The 27,593-nt window shown below is 39.0% G+C and overlaps 1 protein-coding gene across 1 annotated transcript; it reads left to right on the top strand.

The window, feature by feature from the left end:
• On the top strand, positions 1-27,593 carry GPD1L (glycerol-3-phosphate dehydrogenase 1 like). The gene is made up of 8 exons (XM_074575111.1): positions 1-133; positions 5,807-5,984; positions 7,330-7,470; positions 11,199-11,337; positions 12,499-12,611; positions 20,221-20,454; positions 20,868-20,974; positions 24,645-27,593. Exons 1-8 carry the CDS (start codon positions 81-83, stop codon positions 24,739-24,741), a joined length of 1,062 nt encoding a protein of 353 aa, XP_074431212.1. The 5' UTR covers positions 1-80; the 3' UTR covers positions 24,742-27,593.

The following is a 27,593-nucleotide window of genomic DNA, read 5'->3' on the forward strand; positions in this document are numbered from 1 at the left end:
GCCGGCGGGAGGCGGGGGAGCGTAAGGCGGGCCGCCTCAGGGAGTGCCCGTCGCCGCGGCCATTGGCGGGTGGCGCTGCCATGGCGCTCTCCGCGGCGCCCCTCAAGGTTTGCATCGTGGGCTCGGGGAACTGGTGAGTGGCGGCGGCGGCAGCCCCTGACAGGGCTGACACCTCAAGCGGGTGGCTCCGGCCTGACCTTCCCCGCGGGCCGTGCCCGCCCGGGCCTTGCTGTCGGAGCCTCCGCAGCCGGAGGGTTTCGCGCCGCGGCCGCGCTTCCCTCAGGGGGTGGTCGGCGGTAAGGGCAGCCGCGCCCCGGGAGGCGACGGCCCTGGTGCTGAGGGTGAAACACGGTGTCGCCGGCGGCGGGGCTTGGTCTGTGGAGAGGTTTCGGTCGCGCTTGTGCCGTTCGGGTGGGCTTCTCCAGCCCTCGGTTTCCCCGGCGGCTGAGGTGCAGCCCTGAAGTAAATACGGGGGGGAGAAGCGGCAGAACCGAGCGCCCTGTTTTGGCGTCGCTTGCAGGCACCCACCTGTCCTGTGAAGACGTTATTTAGGATATTTTTAACCTGGTATTTGTTGTATGTGGCTTGTCCGATGTCATTGACGTGGACATTAAAGATACTGAACGGTTTGTTTGGGGTTTTTTTTTGTTTTTTTGTTTGGTTTTTTTTTTTTCCCCAGCAAATCATCGCTAACTAAGCGCTGCCTGTAGGGCTTCTGAAACAACTCCGCTTCCTTCCAGAAGTGTTGTCTGGGGTTTCCTATGTTATCTGTTTTCCACGGTAGCTCAAAGAAGAGTTGCGAGATGCTAGGTTATTTGAAATACTTTTTCTTTTTTCTAATTGATTATGCTGAGGCAGACTGGGGGTTTGAGACGAGGTTTTATTGCTGCATTTATCACTAGTTTATAGTTAGACTTAAATAAACTCACCGTTGCATCCATTGAACACAATAGATTTACTAATCAATCCTCTAAGAGGAGCATCATGTTAATAATCCTTTGTTTTGCTTCTTCAGTTTCTCAACCTTCCTGATCACTGGTTTTACCCTGGATCCCTATTTACAATGAATAAATTAAGTACAATGTGTTATCTAAATGTATCTTCACAGTTTGTCACTTTAATTACTAATGCTAAGCATACATTATTTCTGATAACATTGTAGCGATAGGACGAGGGGTAATGGCTTTAAAATTAAAGCAGGGTAGGTTTAGATTAGACGTTAGGAAGAAGTTCTTTACAATGAGGGTGGTGAAACACTGGAACAGGTTGCCCAGAGAGGTGGCGGAGGCCCCATCCCTGGAGATATTCAAGGCCAGACTTGAGCAACCTGATCTAATTGAAGATGTCCCTGCTTCCTGCAGGGGGGTTGGACTAGATGGCCTTTAAAGGTCCCTTCCAACCCACATTCTATGATTCTGTGATTCTGTTTTTTTTAAGACTAAATCTAAAAGCAGCGGAGTTGGCGTAGAGCAAGGTACTGCAGTTTACTAAACAAAACAGCCTTTTTTGAAGGTGATTTTAGACTTGTTGCTTGTCCCCTGCCCCCTCTGTGCAATTGGCTCTTGGTGCTGTTTTGCATAGTTAAAAATATCAGCAGCTGCCAAGTTGTATTCTTCTTCGTGATGGCTCGTTGACATTTTGGTGCAGCATCTCTGGCTTTCCTTGCCCTAGCTTGTAAGATGAATGGGGAGATACTATGCATTACAATATACGTCAAACAGGAAATCATGTAGTTAGACTTATCAATCTTTTAGGAGTGTTGCTGCCGTTCTCCCATGCTTGAAATCTAGGAAAACTTTTTACAGGAAGTTTGCACTGTGAAACACACTCAAAGAAGCAAAAGGATTTGTAGATACTAGATATTGGCAATAACCACATGCACATGTATTTTGTTTTCACCTCACTGGATCAATTTAATAACAAGAAAAGCTTATGCCTAATGGGATGGATATTTGGGTGGCAAAATGTTTACATCTGCAATGCTGAGAGAAAGAGATACTGCTATTACCAGGCATCAGCTTTTTTCTTTCTTTTGGAAATAAATGTATTCAAATAACTGATAGCTTATTTCATATTTGTTAGGAGTGTGGCAATTTTTTTGTGGCAGGAAAGCAGAAACCAAAGTAATAAAAAATTTTAAATTGCAAGGACTTGATGTGCAACAACTCTGCCATCCTCCTCCCTCCCACCACCCTGAATGTTTCTGAAAATAATAGTTCTTGCAGAGGCAGCCAATTCTTCCTCAGAGTCCAAGGCATGACAGACACCAAACCCTGACTGCAAAGAGCACTGTGATTCAATAGTATATGCAACCATTCAACTAAATTGAACTTAATTTGAATTGTGTACCTGTGTGCATGTAAGTGCCTTTTTGAACTGGGGCCTGTGGTTCTCAAGTGGAAGCATTTAATGCTTAAAAGCAGGTAAACGGAAAGAAATTGAAGCACTGATGTGGATCTTATCAGTGGTATTTTGGGGTAATATATTTTTGAAGCCTGGATTATGGGAGTGTGTGACTGTAAGCACATAAGCAGTTGAATTTAATGGGGTTTGGCATCTTTAGCAGTTTGGAGACTGTGAGGTTTTGGGGTTCTGTGTGAGGTGATTCTGTCCCACAAGTGCCAGTAACTGTAATGGACATCTTTGCCTTCTCACAGCCTTTTACCTATATCTGGGATGAAAAAAAAAAAACACTGAAGAAGGTTGGCACAACAGTGGCTCTTTAGAAGGGCTGAGCCAATCACCTTGGGATGATAAACTAGTTCAAGTCAGACTTGTTTGGTTGGTTTGCTAGGGGGAAGGTCACCTTAACAATGAAGTTGACTTGGCAGGGGTCACTGGACACCTGATGGAAGATCATGGGACAGGACAGATGGCTCTAAAGGCATAGAAGCACAGGAGGAACTGTGCTTTTTGCTGGCCTTGCCCACTTAGGGTTGCTCAGATGGTGGATAAGTAATTGTATTAAGATCTTTAAGACAGGGGATAAAATACGCTTTCTTGCGTGTGAAGAGGGTAGTCCTTGGAAATAAGCCTTGGAGCCTCAGGATTCAAGTGCTCAGATTCAATTAAAACACTGCAAATGCTGCTTAGGACATGTACTATAGCTTGCTCTTCTGATAACACTTCCAGAACAGATTAAGAAGTTGTGCACAACCAGAATTTATCCCTGTCTGTTTTTCTGGAAACAGTCCTTAATTAATCTGGTCACTCAACTTGAACAAAAACTGCAGAGTTTGGGAAGAGAGGGGAAGTTACCGGCACAGAGAGGTTCATTTGCTTAGAAATTGGCTCGTAGGAAAACGGAACATAAAGCTTGTGTTTTAACTGAGGTGATTTTATAGGGATGAGTGGTAGAGCTAGAGTTAATGATGTTATTTGCACTGGCATATTGTGACCTCTACTGATGCTGGTATTGGGGCAAGTTTAAGAGTTTCTGGGTTTTGTACTTTACTTCTAAAGTGATGAGGGGAAAGCAGACCAACTGTGATACAGTGTAACAGTGAAGGGCAGGAGACAAAGTGCATGGTCTGGCTCAGTGAGGCCCAATAGAGTTCTTCAAAAGTTTTAAATAAGAACTGTATGTGATTGTACTCATTGCAAGGAAGAGAACTGCTATTTGGCATGCAACTACCTTGTTGTATTAGTTGAATAGCATGCCTCAGAGCATGTCAGGGTTAAGGTTTATGAGGAAATCTTTCACTTTGTTTTTTCTTGTGTAACCGAGCTGCTGCAGTCACCAAGTCTTGCAATCTGGCTCATGCTGGAACTGTTATTGCTAGGAATGAATTGGCAACGATTCCCATTCCTTTGCCTTGTGATGTGTCAGGAGTATACAAGACGAGCCAGGCATCCCAGTAAACTATTTCAGAGTACACACTGAAGAGTATTAGGACACAGAAGAGAATGTAAATTTGCTTGTTGGATTAACAGGTGTGGGGAGCTGGTATTTCACCTTGCACAGAGCCATCTTAAACTCGGTGTCAGTTGTTTGACCTTGCTTAATTCAGTCATACAACACTTGTTGCAACAGGAAGTGAGGAACCAGAGAAGCCAATCAGAGGAATCTTCTTGAATTCAGGAACTAAGACTAGCCAAATCTTCGCTTTTTCAATACTACATGCAAAGGCTGAAAAAAAGACAGCTAAGGCATTTAAGTGTTAAATAGTAATGCAATTAATGTCTCACTCAAGTAGTATACGCTGCCAAACTTTATGCTGGCAGACTATTTGAAAATCCCTGTTGGACAGTTGCTGAATCAGTTATTTCTGTCTGTCTTTATCAACTCTAAGCACATAGAATATGTAAGGAAGTTCAAAACCGAAGATGGTGATTTGCCAGGATCCAGACTTTGTATCTAAATCTGCAGTAGTAAATGTACTTTCGTTCAGGGAACTCAAAGCGCTTTCTGAGGAAGACATACCTGTGTTGTGTTGAATGTGACTCATATTGTTCATGTGGCTCTGAAGTTTGGGGGTTGAGCTGCAGTGGAAACCACTCTGTACACGCAGGTCTAGAATATGAACTTAATAAGAGATGGCTGACAATTGTGGCTTCTGTATCAACTCCTGAACCCCTGGGGAATTTGTAGTGTGTGAAGTGCTATTAGAGAAATAAATTCCAGTCTTTTAAGACATACGGTTTTATGGTTTAACTGAAGAAGGTCTACTTAGGATACTATAATTTTTTTCTGCCACTACTTAGAAAGTGACCTTAGGCCTGTGATAGCACGCATCTTTAATATAGCACAACAAGTTGTGCCATATTAAAAGCTCTTAGAGCAGAATGAATCTATTTGGTTTAGTTCCCAGCTACGAGTTTATTACAAGCAACGTCCATAATAAATGTAGGGGACTGTGTGAGTATAACTAGATCTGAAAAGTTAAAGTATTCTTGACTCCTAACAAAGTGTGCAGTTTCCACACACGCAAGCCTCAGATTGGTGACTCTGTGTATTTTTATCACATTTAAAAAAAATCTTTTCCTTGTTGGCTTAGTAGGTTATCAATAATTATGAAGCTACCTTCTTGTCGCGGGAAAGGAAGTTAGGTTAACAGACTTTGTGAAATTGCATCTTTTTCTTCCATGTAGCATTCAGGCTACAGGAAGGGAAGGTTTTGTTTGTTCCTCGTCTTGTATGTAGCTTCAGTAATTCTGATTAATTTCATTGCTGCTTAGAGATTTGAATAGTAAAATTGATCACTGTCCTACAGATTGCACTGTGTGCTGTTCTTGGGGGGAAAAATGTAAGCTCAGTGATCGAATGTCTGCCTGCAAATTCAGAGGAAGCTGTTGCAACAGTTAAATTCTGTGAGGTTGGCAGCATAACCATAAAGCTTACAACTTATGCAAGATATAAATGCTTCTTGGCTTTAAATGCATATCAGTATTGTACAGCAACTGATGGGTCAGTCATCTTAGCAAAGAAAGCTTCCCATTTCGTAAAGGTGAAAATGATCTATTTTTAAAAAAATTCAGTATGTCACTTTTACCGCTGCATTGAAGATATAATCCATTTGATTTGTGGAAATACAGAGCTCAAACTCTCACTGGGTAGACAATAAGCAAGTAAAATAATTAAGGACACTTTCAGTAAATGTTTCAGTGCAACCTACTCTAAGTATATTTGAGAGAAAGCAGCAGGTGTGAATGACTGGTGTATTTTTCCACTTGTTTTACTAGATCAAAAATGCTATGTAGTAACTTGTCCAATAACATGTGAACTGCTGTTTATTTTAGAGACAATCTCTTTCTTCTAGAGCAAAATCATAATTTTTTAAGAATATTTTTGTTTTCTTTCCTGCAGGGGTTCTGCGGTTGCCAAAATAGTAGGCAACAATGTAAAAAAATTGCAGAAGTTTGCCTCCACAGTGAAGATGTGGGTCTTTGAGGAGAATATTAATGGGAGAAAACTGACGGATATCATAAATAATGAACATGAAAATGTAAAATATCTCCCTGGATACAAGCTGCCAGATAATGTGGTAAGGCTCAGAAGTTAAACTCTACTTATGGGGCAGAGGGAATATTGCTCATGCTGTTAATGGAGGTAGAAATTTGTTTTGTTAACAGCTTTAGGGTTTATAATATTTCAGACTGTATGCTATTTTACTGATGAGATGAGAGATTTGAACAAGTAAAAGTATGCAATTACGCAGGTAGGTAAATCCAACGCACCAGTCTCACTGTCGTCTTTATGTTACTTCAGCTTCTGTATAGGGAAGCAAATGTGAAAATGAAGGCAAGATTAACGGCTCTGACCATACCCATTAAAAAAAAATTGACCTCAACTTTGGAAGGGAGCTGGCTGGTCAGTGAGAACTGAAGGGATTTTAGGAACTTTGAAACTCTTAGAAAGTAATACAGGATGAGAGCTAGAGCGTTTCTCAAGCAAACTGCAAGCCATTTGCAATTTATCTAGTTCTCAGTTGCATTTCAACTATGTGCAGTCAGATCAGCATGTTGGATGTAGCATTGCCAGGGCAGAACAGTGGGACTCCACATCTCTTCTGTGTTGGTGTAACATGATGGTGGGTGGGCAGGTGGTGACTCTTGACCCAAAAATATTATAGGAAGAAGCTGCAGCAGATGATAATTCAGTAGAGATTTTGGGCAAGAAAAACACGAATTGCCATGCATTGCAGTTTTCTCTTTAACAGTAACGCTGAAATCCCATTTCCATAGTCTTCATCAAGTGTGGCGTTTCCACTGTCCGCTCCTTGCTTGTTCAAGTTTGTTCTGTTTATCAATAAGTCAAGCTTATTTTGAACCTGAGTGTTATTTTAAGATGGTCATCAGGTGTTAGGAAAAGTGGAGTTTGGCCAGTGACTTCAAAGTAGATCACCTTCTTAAAAGGTTAACAAAATCTATGAGAACAGAGAAAGAGAATATGTACTAGTAGGCGTAAGAGGCCTGAAGAAAGAAATTGTATAAGGAATTAAGTAAGAAACTACTTTCCAGCATGCAATAATTTATTGAAAATTGAGATTATTTTTTTTTTTTTTTGTCAAAGAGAAGGCAGCTTCTTATTTTATATTTTCTTACTCAAAGTACATGTTTGAATGTTATGTAACGTTTTTAATTTTCATTGCACTAACCATGCTGGTGGCTGTGAAGATGCCCTTTTCAAGACATAAAATAGCTCGTTTGAAAGCTTAAATTGTTTTGCTTTTCTGGGGAGTTTATATTACTGTTTATTTTCAATGATGAAGCACAGTAGTTTGTGGCATTCAGTATAAGACCAAAATATACTTTTACTTACCAGATAACACTTGTGTGTAGTGTTAATTTTTAGAAGTTATGTGGCCTTTCTCTCCCATAACTACACAGGTTGCTGTCCCAAACCTTAATGAAGCTGTACAGGATGCAGACCTGCTGGTTTTTGTCATTCCTCATCAGTTCATTCATAAAGTCTGCGATGAAATCACAGGACGAGTACCCAAGAAAGCGCTTGGTATAACTCTCATAAAGGTATAATAAATATTAAGCATTAATAACTGAGAATGTGTCATGGAACCTTCTAAAGCAAGATGGCTTGATATTTTGGTATGAAAAGTCTCTTTGCATTATTCACTTGATTGTTCCATTAAACCTTTCTATATGTAAGACTGAAATTTGTCTCAGTCACTAGTGGATTGTTATGCAGTGTTTTATTTTAGGCTAGTGCTTGCAGGAAAACGAGGCTGTTCACAAGACTTTTTAAAAGAGGGAGTGAATATGTTTTGCACCACCAAGCTTTCTAGTCTTTTATTTGTTGTTTCAAAACGCATCATTAGATGAAGAATAGAGCACAAGCATAATGCTTTGGTTGTTAACGCACAACCCACACACTGAGTTGATCATTTTAAGAGCTGCTGAGAGAATTTCATGTGGCTGAGAGGATAGTGCTCTTATTCATGTCAAATATTATGTTGCAACAAGAGAGCCTGTTCGTGTTCAGCATGGCCCAAAAAGAGAGTCTGAGCATAGGAGTATAGGAGGGGGCAGAGGTACAGGAAGTATTTCACTGGAGCGTTTGTAGTTTTGGTGGCATGAGAATTTTTAAATGAGGATGGGCTTATTTTTTTTCTTTATTTTTTTCTTTCCTGTGTGTTTATCTGCAAAGAATAAGTTATTCCCACAAGGAAGATTCTGGTTTGTTGTTGCTTTGTACTTAGTTGAGAGTAGGCCATTTTCTCAGCACACGTTCCCTTTCTTACTGTCATTTCTGGAAAATGGTACACTTATGGATCTGTGCTTAAAAAGAACAAAAACCTGCTATCACCACTTACTGCAAGCTTGTCTCTTCAGTTTGGCTAACTAAGCCCGTCAAATCTCTATTATTTTGTCAGTGCTGACCTGATACATTGCTGAGATGTATGAAAAAGTAATGCTTCCCAAGTGCATTTGCTGCATTTTGCAGAAGAACTTTTCATGTTGTAGAAGGATAAAATAAGACAGTGTTAAAAGAGCCGTATGCATAGCATCAAAACTACACAACTGTCCTAGATGCCCTTAAGTTTATTACCTTGAAGTTGTCTGTCTATGCTCTTTCTTCTGTAAGCTCAAGATTAAACTTTATTCTTTAATTTGCTAAATGTGATTTATGTTCTCATGCCCTTAGTGATAGGAATAACTCTAAGGAAATCAGTGGAGTAAACAAGGATTTATGTCAGCATATCTGAAGTTATAGTCTAGACCTATATTCCCTTGAGATTGCTGCTCTAGGTATTGATTAGCTGTGCTTTAATAGGGTGTTGATTAATGGCTATGTTTTACTTAAACAGTGACACCTGCCATGCAAGGAGGAGTTGATTCTAGGCAGGTTTCCACTGTCATGTTGTGACACTGCATCAGTTGGTGGTCTTTCAAAAGACTTGGTGTGAGGCCCCTTTTAATTGTTTTGCAGGAAAATGCAAAGTGCACGTTAGCTTTTATGAAAAGGTATAACTGAGCATCATTAAAAGTATTATTCAAGAAGAAAGGGCAGAAATTTAACACAACAATGAAACTAAGTAGTAGAGGTGGGAAAGCATTCTTTACTTTTTCAGCTTCTGTATGCATGCTGTTTTCATCAAAGTCATATTTTTAGTGGTCTCATTATGCTCAACACTAACACTATTAAAGTGGCTTGTGTTAACTTTGGCAGTTAAAGTGCAGTTCTGCTCTGAAAAATATAATTAGTGGGACGTCTTGTTTCTGTGCTTTCTAAATTGCTTGGCAAGTTAGCAGTATGTCATCTTTTAGTCTTTTTTTTCTCTTTTTTTTTTTTTTGATAGTCTAATCTTTAAGTCGAGCCTAACATCTGATAATAAAACTGAGCCTTTGGGAAATAAAGACATTTGTCTGCTGGTTAATCTGCATTCCCACTGAAACATTTGCAGCTGTGTTTCTTTACCGAAGTTCTGATCACTGGTGTCTGTGAAAACCTAACAAATCATTGTGTGGGTGTGGGGAGGGGAACCATATATGACTTAACAAGTGGTCCATCAGTGTGCACAGGAAGCGGGATAGGTGGAGGTCACTCAGCATAATCTTCAGGCAGCCTTTCATCTACCTATATACAGGCCCCAGAGATTGCTCTGGCTGGCATGTTAGGACTCAAGCGATAAGGCCACAGAATTGACTTGCATTGCCTGAGGATCATTGCTGCTCAGTGGAAATTCCCATGTTGGAGCCTTGGTTTTTAGGGGAGGGAGGGGCGTTTGTTTTTCCTCCTGTCATCTTGCCATTCAGTATTGGGTTTAACTCTACAAGGAACAGGTGCAGCTCTCCTTGACTTTGTCAGAAGTTGCATCTTTTCCATAGCGGGGCTGAGTTTGGCCTCCGTTCACTTGGATGAATAATTGTGTGTGTATTCACATTTTTGGAGTTGTTCCCAATGTGTGCATGCTTTTCTGTTTATTAATTGCCTGCTTAAGAGGAGGGGCCTTACGGTTATTCTGTGAGGACGTTAGACACTGTGAGGGAAAAATACAACATGTATATGTGTGCTTGCTTTCACATTCTTTCTGTATGGTTCATTAAAGATGAGAAAGCAGAGCTGTGCATTAAGCAATACAGATTGAAAAATAATGCAGAAACATAAGCACTGTTGTCTGTACATTAATTGGCTAGTTTTATGCAGACATTTCTGCATGTCTCTTGATTGCACCATGTTATTTAAGGAATAACACCTCTGACCTGTGGAAATGCAAATGGCAGCATACAGGTGTGTGTGTATATGTATGTCTGGAAGTAGTAGAAGATCACACTGCCTTTTTGCCTCTAAGTCATAATTCAAAATTACCAATCCTCTAAAGTACCAAATCCCCAACATTAAAAAATAGTACTGTATAGGAGGTCATATAGTTTGAGAAAGATGGACCATTTCAGTAGCTTTGCTGCCATGCCCGTATTCTAAAAACTCAAAAGGAGTCTGTATTTAGCAAGCTAGGGGAAAAGGATTTTGTGAGAAGAAAGCAGTCTTGTTTGGAGTTCTTCATTCAGGCAGTTCAGGGTACCAGACTCTCTTCTCCGTTGCAGTATTAATGTCTGGGGTAATCTTTTCTAAGGTCCTATTTTTGCCCCTACTTTTATGCTTTGTAAAGAGTGCATTATAAATACAGACTAAAAAATATCCTTATAAATTAAATTATTCTTAGTTGTTTAGCTTTCTACATATCTGTGAATGGCTGTTCCATTTGTAGTAGTATTTGAAGTGACTAAACAGGGTTTCTAGTAGTAAACTGTTGTTATACACAGAGGAATGTGTATATTGTCTCTGATATTTTGGTTCAGATACGTCTCCACAAAATAAGTTATTGGAATACCATAGTGTGAGGTTTGGTGCAATTTCAAATCCAAATGCAGGCCTGATTCACAAATGATGGATTGATGATGCTTCACTGGTTTTAGTAAGGATACATTGATGATAAGCAGTTGAGATTCTGAACTAGCAATGGTGAATATTCAGCACTTAGAATTAGGGCTTTGAGCATGGAATAAAAACTGTTACCATCATCTAGAGTTTAGTCCTAATTCTTAAGGTGCTACCTCCTATGCAAAGAAGGCAGTTTGGCAGGTCACAGTAGCAGAAGTTTCACTGGTAGCAAGTCTGTCATCATTAGTCTCTATCTGAATAGGCCTCCCACCCGGGACAAGACTAATTGTGATGTGCTTTCTTCTGTACTGTGTCTAATGAATTACTTTTCAGTAATTCCATTTAATGTTGGCTGCAGGGAATAGATGAAGGCCCGGAGGGACTCAAACTGATCTCTGACATTATTCGAGAGAAGATGGGAATAGACATCAGTGTGCTGATGGGAGCTAACATTGCCAATGAGGTCGCAGCAGAGAAATTCTGTGAAACCACAATAGGTACTGTTCCAAGTAATGAGAATGTTTAAAACATGCTCCTGTCCTCACAGTTCCACACCAAATAGTTAAAATTTTATTGTTTTCAACATTAGCTGGCTGTTATCAGAAACTGTTGGTGGCTTCTTATTTTAATGTTGAATTTCCTAGAATGTTTATACTTCCAAAAGTACTAGGACAATACCGGGAATAGAGGGAGAGGGAGGAGTGCAATTTTACTTAGTCTCACCCTAGCAAGTGAAATACTAAGCATGCTTTTTAACACCCTCCACATAACAAACTGCTTTATTTTATTAGTGTGCTTAAGATTTCTCTTGGGTCTGTATGGCTTTATATGGATAAATGATTTTATATTCTCTACTCCAGCTCAGGTGTTATGGTCACAGATAGTACTTTTATGCATGTTTGGGTTGTGGGTTTTTTAAGGTATCAAAATCTTATTTTAATTTCTCAAAATAATTAGTTCCCCCAAAAGCTAGACATGGTTTTAGTTCTGTGTTGATGTCTGCACACCTTTGCAGCACAAAGGTATGCCTAGTCGTGGATTTCACAGTGTCTAGATAGGCATGTGTGTATACGCATACAGGTAGTCATACATAATAGCACAGAGTTCATGGTTTTTTTCAGTGTTAATTTGTAAAGTTTTGTGCTTTTGTAGCTTTGTAACCTCTCATTAATAGCTTTTGCATTGAACATATTTTTGAATGGTTGAATTACCTCTTAGTACTTAGAAACACTTGTCAGTGGCACATGCTCAATTAATAAAACGTCCTTGACATGCCTTTATCAGTGGGTATTTTTCTGGAATGCAGACCTTAAAATAATTGGTAGAATTGCACTTGCTATATTTTTATTTGTTTTATTATTAACTGTTCTTTTTAAAGAGAATGATCAAAAAAAGAGATATTGTAGAGGATTAATGGAGTTGTTATTTAGAATCTGCTGAGCAGACGATAAATTATGAAGAAGTCCAGAGTAACTCAGTGCAGAGCTTTTAAGTGTGATGTAGACATGTCCTTAGTCACTTAAAACAAGAATATGTTTAGGGTGAAGATAGAACAACCTTATCTCTGCTTTTAAGGATTTTGGCTTGCACAAGAAAGGCTAAATAACACCCAAATAGATTATTCATTTTTTTTAGCCTTCCTTTCTCTCTCTCAACAGGCAGCAAAATCTTGGAAAATGGCCTTCTCTTCAAAGAACTCCTGCAGACTCCAAACTTCAGAATAACTGTAGTAGACGATGCAGATACGGTTGAGCTTTGTGGTGCTCTGAAGGTAAGATTAGCAGGCTGCGGTTGATACACAGGTGTAACAGTGATCCTTGTAGAAAAAAGAGGGTATTTTCATTTAAAGAATTGCATTAATTTTGCTTTATATAACATATAAAACTGCTACATAACATTTCCGGAAGGACCAGATGGGAAATTAGGGAGCAGCACATTCTGAGAGTTGGCTTTTAGACTCTTGTCTCGCCATCTCCCAAGTTCTCTTTCTACACCTTTCCCTTAGCTTACACACAGTCATGAAACAGGTGTTGATTTCATCTAACAGATCAACATACTTCTAAATCCATTTCAGTTCCCTCTCTCTTTTTGCAACAGTGTATTCACAAAAAGAAAGGGAGAAAGAAGTTGTCATTAATCCTTTGTGTCTGTTGACAAACTATTCCGTTCTTCATCGACTTACACAGTGTGAGCACTCATATAAAACACTGTTTTATATTTTGTGGACATACACTGCATAGCGTTTGTGTGGATAACCACATGCAGAAATAACCTGAGTAGGAAAAAAGTCATTTTGGGCAGTTACTCATTTGGATTTTTTCTGGTAACAAAATGGATGCTGACAGGAAGCATAGGCTAGCTTAAACATGTTCTTATTGCTATTTTTTTCAGGTTAATTTACAGGACATTTGTGAAAGGAAAGCATTAGTCGCTTAGCATCCTAGCCAATAGTACCATAGTTCACATTACCTGATATCTATCATGGAAGCATTTCTGATAGGTTTAGTAGATAATTTGGCTTTTTTATTTTTTATGTGTTGGATAATTATTTTGTCTTGCTTTGTTTTCTCTGTTGAAATCATGTGTAAACTAGATCATTCGCTTGCAAAGCTACCAAGCCAATGAACGATGTCTTTAAGCTACGGAGTTCTGATTCTGCGCTATGGGAAGTAGATGGATAGCTATAATAACATGGTATTTACATGCTGGTTTTCGTGGGAATTTTGTCTTGAGAGCTGTCATACTGGAAGTCCTGAGAAGGAAGAGGTCATGGGTCTGTGCACTGAGCTAATGGGATACACTTTGGTGTGACATGCTTTGGAGTTACTGTATTTAGAGCGATTTCTTAAGATTGTGGAGCTCCTAATTTGGCTCCACAGCCATTGTTTTAAAAAGCTGTGGTGGTGTGGGAGGTTAGTAGAAAAGAAATCCCTGTGTACAGACCCATGAAATTAGTCAAAAACTTTTACAGATTTATTTTTCTTTGAAATTTGCTCAGCCTGATGTTTTGTGGCTAGCGTAAATTCTTGCTTGACAGAGGAGTTCTGTCCCAAGTAACTTTTATTCCAGAAAAATCTCATGAAAGGGTGCTAGAGATGAACATGCCCATCAAGCTGATCAGCTAGTCAGCAGGCACTGAACCTCCACTGTAAAGGTCCAAGTCAGGCGAGATACCAGCTTTTCTTTGGAAATGCAGAAGAACTTAAATAAATTGTTGTTCTTGACCTGGAAAGTTACTGAGGTGAAACTTGTGTGTTTTCTTTGTAACCTTGTTTTGTTCCTCCCTCCTCCTTCATTTTTCATCATGCATCCTGCAGACTGAACTCTCTAGTTCCATTTCTAAAAAGCTGTATATATTCTGTGTGCTCTGGTCATTTGTTTTTGATTGCACTATATTTTGTTACCTTAGTTGAGACTTCCAAAGAAATGCGTGGTATGAGCTCTAAACAAAAAGCAAATTAAGGCTAGGTTAACCTGTTTAAAAATACTGTGGATTTCTTACCTGACTAAAAGGCATGAACTGATATCAAGTGGCATAGATCAGTCATGCTAATATAAGTGATGTGTTTTAAACATACAACTCTTCCTTAATTTCAAAGAAAATATTACTAAAATAATATCTTTAAAAGTAATTTTTCATTTAAAAACCTTTCTAGTTGAATCCTAAATCTTGTGCTAACAGCATGTAAATAATTTCCTGAGCTGTTTTTAGCTTGAACATTGCAAAATTTTATTAATGCATTGGGAATATGTACGCCTCTGAAAGAAAATGAAGAAGCTAAAATTAAACAGATGGCTGTTTTTATTGCCTGTGCAGAGCAAAATGCAAAGCTCAGATGAGAATAGTGAAATGTAAACTTTAGCTTTTTTTTCCGTAGAAGTTGTTCATTCTTATTATTAGGGGAATTGTCTGCCAAGGGTAACAACAAGCATTTTGGGTTTTTATGATTAATCTAATCATCTTTGTAATAAAAAAAATCTGAGAAATAAGCATCTTTTCATGTGATTGTTCTTAGGGGAAAATCTAAAGTGTAGGTTCTGTCAGCTGACAGTTACTTTATTAAACTTGGAAAGTTACTTCATGAAAAGATAGTAAAAATTAGTATTACTTAACGTTCTGGAAGGAGGAAATTCCTATTTCAGAAGATGACGGTGTTGTGTTGTCTGAAGAGATGTGTATAAAAAGAGGGGTTCTACTCCCTTTCTGTAGCTGTGCCAATTCAAAATGTCAGCAGCATCACTGCAAACTTCAGCTTAGAGGACAGAAGTAAGCAGGCACATGGGCCAGTCCAAACTGTCTTTTTGGATGTGGAAATAGTAAAAGCAACTTCTGTATTGGTATTTAAGAGATGAGAAATATTACACTATGAGAAATATTATATTCTCCTAGCTTCTGCGTTTTTCTATAAATACCAGCTTGGGAAAAGGAGACTTTTCTGGTATTTCTGGCATAATAGACTAGATCTTGTTAAAAGTCTATGCTCACCTTGCTCTTTATTTCTGCAAGCCTTTCTAAACAGGGAAGATTTTCAATATGGATGGTTACCTAAAGGTTGGGAAAAAATACAGAAGGGTAACAGAATGCTCTGAGCACAGCTTCCCTTACAATAATGATAATTTCAGGTTTGAAATTTGGGTTTTTTTGAAGCATATTTGAATTCAGACTGTAATAATAGGTATTGCAGCTGGGTCATCATGAAAGATCATGTACTTTTTATATACGTATTGCTATTTATGTACATATACATAAATATATGGAATAGCCATTTCATTTACTGTATTTATGCTTTGTGACAGTGGGCTGATGGAGATGTATAGAAATCAGTACAGTGAAACTGAGTTGTGCGTCAGCTTGGAGACTGGCTGAATAGGCAATGGCAGTCAGTTTTCAAAATCTGATGATACTGAGGAAGAGCAGCTGTCTGCAGTAACTTGTTGGCTGTAGGAACAAAAAGTGCTTGGCATGTTCTTCACTATCAAGTTTTTTTTCTTTTGAGGGTTGAAGCACATTTCACATTTGTTTTTTGACCTTTTCTAAGGATTGGGGTCAGAAATTAACTAACTTTAAATTCAGCTAGTTCGGTTTCAAAGTGTCCAGTTGGCTTTACAGGCAGCCTGACCCAGGGCCACCTACAAGTTCAGCTGCCATTTGCCACATCATGAAGGGGCCTTCCTAGGAAGTGCTTAAAGGTTATTACAGCGCTGTAAGAGTAGTACGTGCAGCTATGCATACATATGGATGTGCTCCTGGATGCTGATGGATGTGATGCTGCAGAGTAGCACAGACCCAAAGTTATCACCTCTGAGGTGTCCTTAGAGTCCTTAGTGCCTGTGCCACTGTGTGGTCTTACAATCAAACAGCACAGACGTGAGGCAAGATTGAGCTGGTGTATGAACTTAGCAGTGTACTTGAGAGGCAATATAAACATTGGTAGGTGCATTCTTGGTTGTAAACTGTACTGAAATCACTTACCTAGTGCAGCGGTGACAGGGGTGAGCATGAGGGAAAGAGAAGTGAGAATCTAATCTCTGGATATGGCAAAATGGCCGGGCTCCAGCTGCCTGATGTATTTGTTCAGGGATCTGGAGAGTTGGACTCCCTCAAGTGGCAGCAGCCAAGGACCAAGACAGAGGTGACAGTTAATGTAAGGAAGCAGAAGGAGCAGCAGCTGTGGTTGCCTTTCAGGTTGCTTCAGGCACATCTCTAAATCTTATGACTCCAGCTTAGCCTTAAGCCAAGAAATAAGAAGTATAACAATGATTTATTGTTTACCAGGTTACGTAACCCAGCATTATTACTAACAAAGGTGGTCCTGCAAACTCTGTTTATGGCAGTTGCTGTTGGATAGTTAGTCTAGGTACTGTAGAAGTTGATTGTGTAAGTACTCTTTCCTGAGATTAAGTGGAAATGAAATCCATTATTTCAAGTTTGCCAGGAGCAAGCAAGCAGTTTATGCTTAACCTCTCTGGCAGTCCTGCTGATACTGTCTTTGATTTATTGAGTCTTCATTTGAGCCCTCTCAGCCATGATGTGAAGCAAGGAGCTTCTCCAAGTTCATGTGTAAGCAGGAGGGAAAGCAGGCTGTGCTGAGCTGCGACACGACCTCAAGGAAGGCTGGATGTCCCAGGTGAATTAACATTTCTGCTTAGTTCTCTGCAGATCCGTTTAGTTATGGAGAGGTAATGGTTGTCTCAGAAATGGCTTCCGAAGCTGTATTCATGAGTGCTCCACAAACTTGGCTGTAAACAGAGTAGGACTATTGGATATTTATGAGCACTGACTGTGTAAGAGAAAAATCTGTCATCAAAGTTGCAGACTTGTGTACCTTGGTTCCTTGGTCACCTATTGGCCTTGCATTTGTGACCTCTGGCATGTTTGCAGCAGGTCGCGTGCAAGTAAAAGACACTTTTCTCATTTGCTGTGACACATACTGTGAGCACTGCCTGGCATCAATATTTATTTTCTGGAGTATAACTTCACTATCCAAGTGATAAAATAACAGTCCAGTCCTTACTCATGTTCTGGAATAACTAGGACTAGGACTAATGCCAGCATCTGGATACCAGACCAGCTGAAGGCTCACCTGTTAGCGCAAGGTATTTTAGTAGCTTAAAACCATATGCAATATAAACATACCCTGTGCATCTTGCTATAGGATGCATGCTTTAATGTGAAAAGCTGTTAATGCCGAGATGGGGGAAATGTTTGCTCGAGCATGGAGTGGTTTTGAGAGCTCTGAATCCCTCAGGCTAAGAGGAACATTGTGTTGCATTCATTTTGTGACAGTATTTTTGAACCTTTGGAATAACAGGTTTGTCTGTAGGCTAAAATCATCCTTGCTTATTGACCACTCAGACCTCCACGTTGCGTATGCAAATACAGTCAGTTTTTGAGCTAACAGAAACATGGGTTCTCTCCTCTTGCACAAATGCATACCCATTGCATTTGCAGGAACTTTTGTAACTTCAGGTGTAGGCTTTTGCAGTGGCAGTGTTCAGGATCAACCATATCAGATACAAAGAGATGTTTTGTCCAGATATATAGGTGATTCTCCCCCTCTCAGTGGTCTTCTCATAGGATCACTACAGTGCTAGTGCCATTAGGCTCTTGTGTGTTACACATCTTCCTGGAAAAAAAACTCGACTTACTGCCTGCACCCAGTGATAACAAGTACCAAGCTGCCTGTTTTGGTCTTGTTTTGGACAGAAAGATGACTTGGTCTCAAGTTTTGTGAGATTTTTTTGGTGGTTTGTTTTTGAAAGGAGTGGTTCATCTTTCAGTAAGGTGTAACTTTCAGTGTGGTAGAATTCAGTTCTCTACATTATAGTAGACACGAGAGAGTTGTCATAGATCCTTCAAGGATTTAAACGAAATCAGATGGTAGATCTTGTAAATTCATAGTTGTGGTTTGAGGGTTGTGCAGACTAGGGTGTAACAGTCTCCTAGGTGTGGGGGGGTGTTCTAGAGCATAATTAGTTGTCTTGTTTCCTCATTATTTGCAAACTATGTGTAAGAACATACAATGGGGACATTGTACAAATGAAAAGCTTAGTGTTTCAGAGTTAGACTCACAATTTCCCTTCTTCCTTACCGTATTTCCTCAGAAGTAAGTATTCTTGGTATGACTTGCTTAAAACAATATTTCTGTTGTTCCAAAGAAACATTGCAAGACATAGAAGTAGACAACAAAATACCACAGGCCAAATCATACTGTAAATTATGATCAGGTAGGTTGCTTCAAAGTGGAAAGGAAAGTCAAAGTTGGGGAGGGAAGGGAAGGGGAAGGTTTATTATTGGAGTGTTCAAGAAGTATATGGAAAAAGCCCACAGGTTGTTAAAAAATTTTTTTTCTTTAGCTGAGCCCTAAACACTTGCAGAGTTCACATATGTGTAAATTTCATTTAAGTGGTCTATCCTGTCTGAAAACTTCTTAAATACCTGTTTGACTTCCACTTGCTTTGCCACCAAATGAACAAATATTGAAGGTTGGTCTGGGAGAGGCATTTGATGAAAACATACCTGGACTGAATCATCACAGCCAAGATTTAAGCCAAGATGATCTGAAGTACCAGCTTTAAAAGTCTGATCATCTTTTGCTGCTTCAGGTCTGATGTTGAGATATGTCTGAAATTTTTAAGGTCACCTTTAGGCCTCAGCTAGCTGCTCAAAAAGCAATGCCTCATTGCATTTGATTGAGAGTTGCCTAGCCATGACTGGCCACACAGCACTGCAGCTGCCTGGAGTTTTTGGTTCTTACAGTTCAAAAAACAAAACAAAATCGCCTCTTAATTAGTGTGTTGCTTTCGTTAGCAACTTCTGACTATTGCTGTTTCTTCAGTGACAAAGTTGGTTTGGTTATTTGGTGGTTGGTTTTTTTTCCCTGCATCGGGTGCTATATTAGATGCCATAATGTTGGTTCTCTTGTGGTTTCTGTTGAGGTCACTGCTGCTGTTGTTGCATGTGGAAAGATATTACTCCATCAATTGCTTCCTTGTTTGCTTTATCTGTATGTCAGAATGCCATCTCTTCTGTCATGTGTTCACTTTTGGTGGGGTTTGATTTATTTATTTTTTTTGTTAGGGACAAACTAACCATGGCTATTCTCACTCCCAGGCCAGAAAATAGTTTTTATAGTCACTTCACTCAGATGTCTCTCAGCTAATCTCTATGTTCATAAACCAAAGAACGGACTGCATGGCTGATGCAGAAATGATGAAACAGTACGTTCTTTGTAGAAGGCTGTCACCAGGTCTAAGGAAAAAAAAACAATATTATTTGCTTAGGAAAGGTCTTCCTGTGTCATGAACCTTATGTGAATCCTTGATTAATTATTATTACTGTTATAGGAATTCTGTGTACTTAAAAAGGCTGAATACTATTAGCTTGGCTGAATTTGGTTCCTTAGCGTATCAGCATGGAAGTCAGTAAATGTTCCTTAGATTCAGTATTACTTTAATCATAAAGAGAATATGAATAAAAGGGCTTTGGGATGTCAGTCTAACTTCACCCCTACCTCAGGGCAGGAACACCTCAATCTAGATAAAACCTTTTTTGGTTGTAGTGTAACCTGTTTGTTCTTATAGATAGTCAATAATAATAGCTCCATAGCCTCTGGGGCAGCCTATTCCAGACTCGAAGTATGCTTTTATCCTTGGAAATACTTAGTAATGTAAGACTTGTTATATTATTTTTTTTTAAAGGTTATCGCATAGACCTCAAAACCCCCAAACCAAAAAAAACCCCAAAACAACAACCTAGTCTTACGCTAGTAAAGTGTTTGCAGTTCTTAAGGTCATCTGCATTCTGTCCTTTGGTGTCTCCTAGGATTCTGTAAGCAATGATTGACTCATTTCTCATTTGTTTTTTCTCTTCTTATTAGAATATAGTAGCAGTAGGAGCCGGGTTCTGTGATGGCCTCTGCTGCGGTGACAATACCAAAGCTGCCGTTATTCGCCTTGGCCTAATGGAGATGATTGCCTTTGCCAGAGTTTTTTGCAAAGGACAGGTGTCTACTGCCACTTTCCTGGAGAGCTGTGGAGTTGCTGATCTCATCACAACGTGTTACGGTGGCCGGAATCGACGTGTAGCAGAAGCATTTGTTAAAACTGGAAAGGTATCTTATTCACTGGATGAAATAGATTGTTGCAAGTACTAGCGCTCCTGGCTTGGTAGAGAAATAGTACAGTTACCTGAGACATGCTAGCTGTACTGAGTGAATACTCCTCTTTTTTGAGCGTGTTACAAGGCTAGATTGAGCGTAAAGGTGTTAAAAAAGAGGGATGATTAAAAAAAAAAAAAAAGTGGGAGAGATAAGGTGTTGGGAGATGCAGATTTAAGAAGAAGAATATTTCCAAACAAGAATATAAGAGAATATTGTATATGCTCACTCAAAGGCCATTTTTGAGAAAGGAGAAACCCTTAGCAACGTCTTTTTTTTTTTTTTTTCCCATCCAGATGATGTCATGCTTATGAAAACTTTATCATAGCTCTCCTTCTCTTCCTTTTTTCCCCCCCACTGTTGTTTAGTCTATTGAAGAATTGGAGCAAGAAATGTTGAATGGTCAGAAACTGCAAGGACCACAGACTTCTGCAGAAGTGTATCGCATCCTCAAGCAGAAAGGAATGCTGGAAAAGTAAGTAAGAACAGATAAAGAAGTTCCGTGTACCCCTTTATTTTCATAATTCTTTATGTGTGTTTGATGTTGATATCTTCATGAAGGTAATAGCCAAAAAGAAAATCACTGTCATGTGAGTAGCTTAATCCCCAGTTAAAATCACAGAGAGAAGTGAATAGAACCTCAAAATAATATTGCTGTAGCTAGAGCTAATAATGTGACGTTAAATTTGTGAATGCCCTTCTGTTTGCAGAATGTATTATTGCCTTCTGCTATCGCAGAAAAGCACAGCAAGTGTGGTTTAACATGTGAAAAGAATAAAATATATGAAAATAGAAGCTGAGATTCCTAAAGAGACTTGTGAAGAGGCTTTACAGCTCATTTCATAGTAGTAAATTCATTACTTACCTCCAAGGAGAGGAGCGTTGTTATTAAGGATCTGTATAGCTGATCAGCTGGATAGTGTCTGCTTCTGTCCTCATGGATTCTAGCTTAGATACCACAGTTCCCTTTCTTAATGTGAATTCTAGTTTGCTGTACGATAAAACCTACCATCTGCTTGTGTAGGTCAGGTTTGTTTTGTGGTATGAAATGAAGCAGGTTGTCCTGGCTTGTTCATTTGTATTCAAGTCAGAACATACATGATTCCTAAAGCCACACACACAGTTGTCTCCTTATGAGATTAAGGGATGCATCTGTCTGTTCCTTTTTGTAGATGAGGCAAAATCAGAAAATAAATGACTTCCAGTCAGAAGACAAAGCCTTGTTACTTCTTTTTCCCAAAGCATTTTTTAAAGTCTAGTTTTAATGGATCAGCTGCATTAAATTACTTATTGTTTAACATTACCTTTGGGTGTAAGGCACCTAAGTCTGTCTCTGCAGTGTACAGTAATTAAGCTAGCTGGAGAAAAAAAATACAATTAAAATGTTGGCTTCAGTTTTTGCTGTTTATGATTCCCTAAATGAGACAGGATGTTGTGTTTGGGGTGTTTTTTTGGTTGTTTAGTTGTTTTTTCCATATTCTAGCTTACAACTAATAGAGTGCATTATAAAAGACTTCGGGTTGTATTTTTAATGAAAGATATGAAAACGGAGTTGCTAATTTCTGTTCGGTATATCAACATGTATGTGTCAGTTCTTCATAAAAGGTCTCGTTCAGCAAGACTTTTGAAAGCAACTTTCAAAGTGTTTTTGGAAAACTTCATTGCTACTGCTTTAAAACACAAAACAAAATAAACAGACACAGTTTCAAAGTGAAGAGGTAAGAGTCTAGTAAGAGTAAAATTTCATACTCTCGTTCTACAAAAAGGGTCCCAAGGCTACGTAGAAATAAGTCAAAATTCAGTAGAAGAGCCTTGGTAGGAGGGTTGAAGCCTATTGATATTTACAGTGCAATTTGTTTTTTTTAATTTCAACAGTTGTAGAACAAGCCCTCTTCATGTGCTCAGACATAAGATGCATTTGGAGTTTGCGGGCCCTGAGCCTGCAGTCAGCCTTGATTCTGCTTTCCCTGTGTGTAGTGTGGCAGACCTGAGCACAGCAGAGTAATGTTCTCTGCGATAAACAGCAAGACTTATGTATCGAGATGTGGATTCTACTAGTGGTACTTCTTCACTGAGAAGTAACTGCCAGTACTGTATCTAAAACTGTGTGAAACTTGCTTTTGCTTTGGGAGGTTTGCATGTTTTGTGGCCGCCTCTACTAAAATCTCACGTAGGCATTACAAATTTTATTTTAGTGCCTACATTTAAGTTTTTATGGTAAAAGCAAATCCAGCCTTCCCTCCCCCCAAGCCCAATATATTATACAAAGTGAGTGATAAGTGAGGCTTGTTAATAAAATCAAAAGTCTTTGTGTAAATTTTTTTTCTGCATATTTCCTAGTAAGGGTTTTGCAACCTAAACAGTATGGCATTGAATTTGAAAAAGCAGCTATGTGGCTATATGCTAATTTTGGTTTCACCAATGAAATAAAACTAAAAATCAAGTCAGTTGGATTGACCTGAAACAGGTTTTGCTATTGCTACTATTTTTGTCTTGTTCTCCACAAAAATAAATCAGAAGAAATGGATGCGTGTTTCCTAGCCAGACATCAAAATGTTTCAGATAAAAACGAAATTCTACATTTTGAATTGAGGACTTGTAATAAAAGCCATAGAAATGGTGCACTAAATTCACAGGCACGTCCGTTCCTCCACCCCTTTTTTTCCCCAGTAGTGCAAAGTATATTGCATTCAGCCCAGTACAAATCCTCTATCTGCCCCTGAGAATGTGGTAGTCGCCATGCTGTAATGGCACTCTTGAATGGCTCATGGCTTCTCGTGTGACCTCTGGCTCTAGTTCTGAGCTATGTGGTGATGCCGGAGTTACCTGAGTGTAACTCAAGCTAGCAGAGTGTATCGGCAAGCATATATGGTGCTTAGTACTGGTTGGGGGTTCTGTTCTGTACTGCATTTGCGCATTACAGATAAATCTTTAGAGTGACTTATGGAACTGCTTTCCTGAGGGGAAAGCCCTAGTCCAGATGTATTCTGAATCGCTCAGAAATTTAATATTTCACTGCTTCCCTGGGCAGCCTGTTCCAATGATTAATAACCCTTTCAGTGTAAACATTTTTCTGAATGTCCAATCTAAACCTCCCCTGGTGCAACTTCAGGCCACTTCCTCTTGTCCTGTCGCCTGTTACTTGGGAGAAGACACCAACACTGACCTCTCTACAACCTCCTTTCAGGTAGCTGCAGAGAGCGATAAGGTCTCTCCTCGGCTTCCTTCTCTCCAGGCTGAACAACCCCAGCTCCCTCAACCGTTCCTCATAAGCCTTTTTCTCCAGACCCCTCACCAGCTTCATTGTCCTTCTCTGGACGTGCTCCAGCACCTCAATGTCTTTCTTGTAGTGAGGGGCCCAAAACTGGACACAGTACCCCAGGTGTGGCCTCACCAGTGCCGAGTACAGGGGGAACGGATAATTAATCCTTAAAAATTCACCAAGCTTTGTACGAAAATAGGGCTTGTCTGGCTTTCACTATCCAAGAGAGACAAAAAGCAAATTTAAATTTCTGTAAAGCATCTTGGCTGTAATAAGGCTTCATATAATCAGAGAAGCCTGAATAATTTGGTGGTTGTTGGAAACGTGGCCAATTTAAAAAAAAAAAAAAAAAAAAAAGAAAAAGAAAAAAGGGGGGGAAGAGAGATTGAATTTAGTGTTTCAAAATCCACATTTAATTTTGGACTCTTATTAGAAACTTGACCTTCAGTTTCTTCTTGGGTCTCTCTGTGTCACATTCTGCAATTGTATTATCAAATTATTGTTCAGAGATAATGCATAACTGATGTGCCAGTCATTCTTTTTAACCACAGATGAGTACTGCTGTAAGAATGTCAAGGAAAGATGCGAGTGTTTTTAATTTTTGAGATCACTTAATGGTTATGCCATACATAATGAATGTTGCAGCCTCCATTATAGCTAGCTACGTTTCTGAGAGTGACTCGTTTTAGAGATGCGTGTAGGTTCTGTATTTATCCAGTGCTTTGCAGCCCAGCATTAGCACTTGACAAATACTAAAAGAAATTGATTTTTTTAGTCTCTCTCTTTTCCCTCCTCCTCCTCACCCCATTTTATCTCTTTCATTTAAGAAAATGTTACAGATTAAATTTACTCCGTGTTTGCTTTCCCCACCTTGTTTCCTCAGGTTTCCACTTTTCACTGCTGTGTATCAAATCTGCTATGAAGGGAAGCCTGTCAGAGAGATGATATCCTGCCTTCAAAGTCATCCAGAGCACCTATAGAATCAATGAGGCCATTGTACTAATGCAGCTTTCTGCCTTTCAAATTTATATTTTGGTTCAAGTGGATGTATCATTAAGCTTCGTTCAAAGCTGCTCACTAGGCAACAGTAACAACGTGAATGTCTCTGGGTATTGGTTTTTGTTTTACAGCCTAATTTGACATAGCATGCAGTGTTGGCTTGGTGATTGTCGTTTTAATGTCTAAAATATAACTGTTTTAAGATGCGCAATGCAAAAGTTGCACTACATATCTAGTTGTATATACACAAGTGTACTTTGTGTGTGTTCCTACACCATAAAACACAATGTTTTATTATCTCTCATTAAGGTCCAAAATCCACTGGACACCCTGGGAAGGATCCCACTGGTTTTGATGAAGACTGAATCAAGCCTGTAACCTTGAAATATTAGGAGCCTTTCTATTAGAACTTGGTTTTATTCTGCATACGCATTGAAATGTTAACATTTTGCATGTTTATGATTACATTAATTTAAGCAATATTAATGCAAAACAAGGGGTAGCAGTTATTCAGGGGGCTACAGGGATATTTTAATGAAGTCTGGTGAAGAATATTTTGATTTTTGAAAGTCTTTAAAACTGTCAGACTATTTTGAAACCAATTTCTAAGTGAATTTAAAGTTTTTAATTACACTGTTTTAAAGGGAATATTCTAGAGGGGAATCATTACCTCCCCTTCTGTTTTTTAATCCTTGTATTTTTATATTTCTGTGTTTCTCCCTTACTGTTCCTGGGAGTTAGGCTCTTCTAGAATCCCATTCCCCGAAACGAGTGGGAGATGTTGACCTGGGAATTCTGAACACTGGAGCCTAGGGTTCATTTTAGTGTTGGTACCTATGGTCGTTCTTCACTGGTATTGTTCGGTGGGTGGGGAGGGATACTCTTGGGTATCCACTGCTCAAAATTGTCATGCTGTGTTTCTAGCTTAACCATCAGCTACAAAGTGTTGCACTCCACACAACACTCCAAGGAATGTTTGGGGAATTCCCTGATAGATCATGCTTGTGTTGTCAAAGGGTTATGTGCCAGTACACTGGCTATATTCATTTCAGTGCCTGCCAGTGACTGACGTCAACTGGACCATAGTCCTGAACCATCAGAAATTATGAATTCTGAAGTTACTCTTTCACTGGATAAAACTTTAATGGGTGCTGGATCAAGTCCTTTATGACCAATCTCCCAGAAAGCTTCTCAAAGGCATCTGTCTCTTTTATTCCCCAGGTATCTCAACTAGTTTTTTTCAGGCACCTTTGCTTTATCAGGGAGGTTAATTTTATTTATTATTTGAAAACTTGTGATTTTTATGCAGTTTAGGCGTGGGGTTGGGTTTTTTGATATTTTTTTTTTTTAAAGGTTGATACAAGAGAGAAGATAAATGACATCTGTCTTGCTTTTCTTGTATGATAAACTGTAATTTTTTTGGTAAAATATATGCTAGGTGTATAAAGAGTGGACTCATTCTTGCAGCTTGGAGGCAAGGGTTAGCATTGAGATTTACAGGGCTCAACAAAAATGCCCATCCGCTCTGAATATCCACTCCAAACCTCTGAGCAGTATCGCAATTGTTGTTCACTGTTCTCAGTGGTGTTTTTAGATGAGAAATCGTGAGCACAAACCCATCCTGAAGCTTTAAGTTGTCATTTAAACTCACTAAAACAAAGGGGATGCCTGGGAATAATTGTCATACTTACTTAAGTAGCCTGGATTACTCTGAAATAGGCAAGCATTGGGGCAGCTTTGTGTAGACAGGAAGATGCTTCAGCTCAGGGGTGCCATTTCTTGTGCTCCTATAATGTTTTGCATTAATTTGTGGAAAATTTCATGAATGTCATCAGATATTCAAGGATGTGAAAAGTTATTTTGCCTTATTTCTCGTTTAGTGCTAAACAAAAGAGATGGCCAGGAGTTAAGTAACATCAGATGTTTGTGGCAATTGAGGAAATCACTGGTAGAGCTTACTTGGAGTAAGCACTCTGCTTAGACAATTAAAAGGATGTTTTAAGATTGGAAGCACTGTTACACTAACGCACACATGGAGCGTACACTCCTCATTACTGCATAACTTTCAGTGTGTCTGCTTATGCTTTGTTTTTTTTCTGAATACCAAGCTGATTGGCTTTGCCTTTGTATGTGTGTATATACATATATATAAAAACTTTTTTTTACATGCAGTATGTAGAACAGTAGCATTTTGTAAGATACATAAAGGGCTATATGAGCTAAATGTGGTAAATTAATATATATTTTAAAATTATTTCTTTATTATTCCAATACTACTTCTACCACTGAAACCCCAAAATCTTAATTGTTCTTGTTTTGTACAAAAGCCTATTCTAAGGCAAATCCAGAGAAGAGGGTTTTATGGAATTCTTTCCTCCAGTCTGTAATGATATTCTTCTTCTTTTCAGACAAAAAGTGAGGTTTCAGTAACTAAAATTTATTTAAATTTCTACAGATACTTCATCATTTGTATTTCTTTTTTAGTACTTGAGAGCATTCAGCTTGGCACTAGATACTTTTCCCCCATTAATATTTACTGCTCATTAAAAGACTGTGATATGATACTGGAACTGTATGATTAGAATCCTGTTGTACAAACACTCTGTTTTGCCTAGTACTGGGATAGTCTTATTGAAAACATTACCCCCTATGTAAGGGACGGTAAATTTGTAACTAATTCTTGGTTTATGAACATAAATTACTAAGGAAGGCATTTCTTCTAATGATACATACTCAACTTGCCCTAGATATGTGTACTGATTTTGTTTAAAGATTGTGAATGTATACCCATTTGAAGAGTTAGTACAAATAAACATTTTTGTCTTGGGAATCA

The sequence above is a fragment of the Larus michahellis genome, chromosome 2 (genome assembly GCF_964199755.1).
Source record: "Larus michahellis chromosome 2, bLarMic1.1, whole genome shotgun sequence".
NCBI lineage: Eukaryota > Metazoa > Chordata > Aves > Charadriiformes > Laridae > Larus > Larus michahellis.

Bases quoted from the DNA above. Each gene is read 5' to 3' on its own strand.
- GPD1L (XM_074575111.1), top strand. From the start codon at position 81: ATGGCGCTCTCCGCGGCGCCCCTCAAGGTTTGCATCGTGGGCTCGGGG. The intron at 7,471-11,198 runs GTATAATAAATA...TGTTGGCTGCAG, and splicing joins TTGGTATAACTCTCATAAAG to GGAATAGATGAAGGCCCGGA. The intron at 20,455-20,867 runs GTATCTTATTCA...ACTGTTGTTTAG, and splicing joins CATTTGTTAAAACTGGAAAG to TCTATTGAAGAATTGGAGCA.